This window comes from Apis dorsata, unplaced genomic scaffold, assembly GCF_000469605.1.
Source record: "Apis dorsata unplaced genomic scaffold, Apis dorsata 1.3 scaffold_292, whole genome shotgun sequence".
NCBI classification, from domain to species: domain Eukaryota; kingdom Metazoa; phylum Arthropoda; class Insecta; order Hymenoptera; family Apidae; genus Apis; species Apis dorsata.
In genome coordinates this window covers 188,448-191,633 of record NW_006263567.1, presented here as the reverse complement: position 1 = coordinate 191,633, position 3,186 = coordinate 188,448, and the positions used below count along the sequence as shown (strand labels likewise).

Below are 3,186 nucleotides of genomic sequence, written 5' to 3'. Positions count from 1 at the left end.
GGGGGGGGGCATAAGCGAGCTCGTAACGCTCGTCGCCTCGGTGCAACGTCAATCCACGAGACGTCCACTTCGAGGGAAGAAGGATGTCGGGTTCGCCGCATTATGGAAATCATTTCACGCGTGGAAAGGCGAAACATTTCGCCGCTCTTCTGTTTTCGAAACGATTTCTCGTCTCTTTCTTCTTCTTCTTTTTATCACTTTCCTCGATTATAACGAGATGAAGAAATCCGCAGCAGCAGTCGATCCATTTTGGAAAGATTTAGCCGAAGATGGCTTTGTTTCCCGGCATTTGTCGAACGGAAGGAAGGTTGGAAGGAAGGTTGAAAATAAAAGTGGCGATTCGAGCGGGTGGGTAACAAGGTCGACGGGACGGGCCCTTAACGAGATCACACGTGCACACGGGGCGAGGCTTGGAAATTGGATTTTCGTCCAATCACGCCGTGTACCGTGTCTGGAGACTCGTTTTTCCTCCGGTCATCCTGCGAACTTCATATCCGAGCCAGCTTATCGCTTAAATTTTTCTCCCGCGCGTGAAAATCCATGACTCTCAACTCTTAATCTTAATCCTCTGCTTACGTATATAATCTGTCCATGATCTGCTCGTATCACGTTATATAATTTTTATAACTTTTGTACTTGGTTTATTCGTTACTTTGAATCGTTCGATAACGATATTCAATTTGTTGCGCCATTTTGATCAGTGAAAAATTAGATTTTTCCCTCGTGTTATTCTCGATAACTGGGAAAAATCAGCTCGTGAGATAACTTTTCTCGCGTAACGAGAACGAAACGTCGATTTAAAGAGAGAAATCCACGTTTCTCTCTCCGCGTTTCCTGATCGCCATTGCTTTCCTGGAGACATCGGTAAGTCAGATGCACAATGGTGCGAACTGAAAATTACGCGGATAGCTTCTGGTGGATCCGTTTCCACTTTCGAGCACAATGCAACGAGTGAAAATGCATGCGGTGTCAATGACTCGCGTTCCTCCTGTCAGTTCCTCGTTCGTTGCACCCTGCATCGAACACACTGTTTGCTTTTCTAACACGTCTCTTTGTCTTCCTAGAACGGTTATCTCGTTCCACCCGCTTCCTTCCTCCCCGATTAAATCCTTATCGATTCGAACCTCCATCACTCCTCCCCCCCCTCCTTCATCGACGTAATTTTCGAATCCTCGAAGATCCATAAAATCGTTAACATCGTCGCTCGATATCCCGACAATCGAATCGCACCATTGTTGGATACGTAGACGTAGGCGTAGCCTTGTTCAAATTTCCGCCATTTCGTTTTCCATCCACGTAATTTTCAATCCCCGCTCGAAGTCCTCAAACTTCTTACCGATATCTCCGATATTTAAAATTTCGCGAAACGAGGCATGTGTGGGCGGTTTTCACTTATCCTTATCGATCCCAATTCCCTCTTCATCGATACCGCTATTCCATTTCTCGGGAAATGACTTTAAAATTATCCTTCCTTTTCTTCTATCCTTCCCCCGCAAAAAGACAAGATCAGACCTTCCGTTTCGTACGACCACTCTTCTTCAACTCTGGTCAATTTACCATTTCGATCCGTGGTCAGGATTCGAGCCGCCGTAATTCCCGGACGAATTATCCTCCTCGTCGATTAACCAGACCGTAAAATCGTCAACTTTGTTACGATTATCCAATGCGTTCTCACAGTCGATCGAGAGTATCTCGAGACGAACTGGTCTCCGGGAGGAAGAAGCGAGGAGCGTGTGTGTGTGTGTGTGCGCGCGCGCGCGTGTTTAAAATAAAGCCGCGTGTCAACCGTAAAACCGCACATGGGACATCGAGTGACACGCATCGCGGTGGATTAAGTCGCGTTTCGTTTCACGCTCGCGAGCAACCGCGTCTCTCTTCCTCCGCCCTTTTTTCCCTCCTCGTTTTGCGTCGCAAGTGGAACCGCGATGCAGCACAGGCCGCGTGCAGTGGCACTCGTTGCATCGCTTCGGCCAGACCTTCGAACCGTGTCCGATTGCGCGTGTCATCGGTCGGGATCGGCCCACGCCCGGCCGCGGGAATGATGGAGTCGTTGAAAACCTGGGAATCCAGAACCTTGGAGAGGCTCTCCTTTCGCAAATTCAAAAGGAAAATTTCCAGGTGGTACGTAATCTTCGCAATCACACCGCGAGTTTAATTTTCGTCCAGGATCCATTGGATAATTTGGTGGCAGGTAGCTCGAAGGGGATACAGATGTACAACGATCTTAATCGTGCTGTTAATTCTAGAGTCTAAGAATATGAGAGGATTAGAAAGTTTTCCCTTAGAAAGTTTTTTCTCGTTTTTGAATGCAATTACATTAGCGACTCGGGAAGATACGAGGTCTCGAAATATCGTGTGTCGCTCCCCTTTCGCGATAGAAGGCAAGGCCTCGTGGCGCGAGATAATCCAGTCGCTGCACGAACTACGGAAAGAAGAATCACCGTTGCCCCGAGCGGCTGAAAACAATCAATTATCGGCTCCTCGTTTGGGTCAAGAACCGCTATTTAATTTCATTTCGTATCGCGCAGACAAACAATAACAATCTCCTTGCCAACTTGCCTTCGGTCCGCGAGCCGTGTCCGAAATTAGCTCCTCGATTCCTTTCCTCGAAACCTAGAGGGAGAGTAACTCTTCGAAAAGCAGAATGGAACCGGCTAATTGGACGGATTCGGTCCTCGAGTCGACCGCTCGAAGAAACTAGGATGAGAGTAGCTTCGTGGCGATTTAAAATCAGAGCTAGACGGAATTGCCGGCTTTCACTCGGGACGATTTTACGATCGTCCTATAGCTAAGCGGCGCGTAACAGGTTCTCGCCGATAACCCAAATCCCCTTTTCGCGAAATTCAGCGTCTTAAAGCGCGTCCGACCTCGGAGGATCTCGTGCGTCTCTCCCGCAAGCAAGCGAGCTTCTTCGCGCTTCTGTGCGGTCTTGAGCAACCCGAGGTGGCGGCCACCTCGAGGAAAATCGGTTGAATGGAATTGAAGAGGCAGGTTACTGAATGGCGCTCGAACCGATGCTCCCGACTCCTCGTCAATTACATAATGCTTACGCATTGATCGCGTCCCGTTAATCACGACCGGATCTCCGCGTCGACGGTTTCTCCCTCCTTTTTTTTTTTTTTCTTTTTTTTGTTTCGTCATCCTTTTGATTGCAATTTCACTCGTCTCTTCGCCTTCAGCATCCAT

The 3,186-nt window shown here is 48.3% G+C and overlaps 1 protein-coding gene across 3 annotated transcripts in view; it reads left to right on the top strand.

The window, feature by feature from the left end:
- The window catches only part of LOC102673111 (colorectal mutant cancer protein), a 38,819-nt gene that overhangs the window by 8,842 nt on the left and 26,791 nt on the right, over positions 1-3,186 (top strand). Inside the window, exon 1 of one of the 3 annotated variants that reach the window (XM_006617012.2) lies at positions 2,023-2,121. The exons of the other annotated variants lie outside the window; for them this stretch is intronic. Coding sequence (XP_006617075.1) covers positions 2,039-2,121 — 83 coding nt within the window. The 5' untranslated portion in view covers positions 2,023-2,038. Of the gene's footprint in view, positions 1-2,022; positions 2,122-3,186 lie in introns of those variants that run through there. 3 annotated transcript variants of the gene reach the window in all.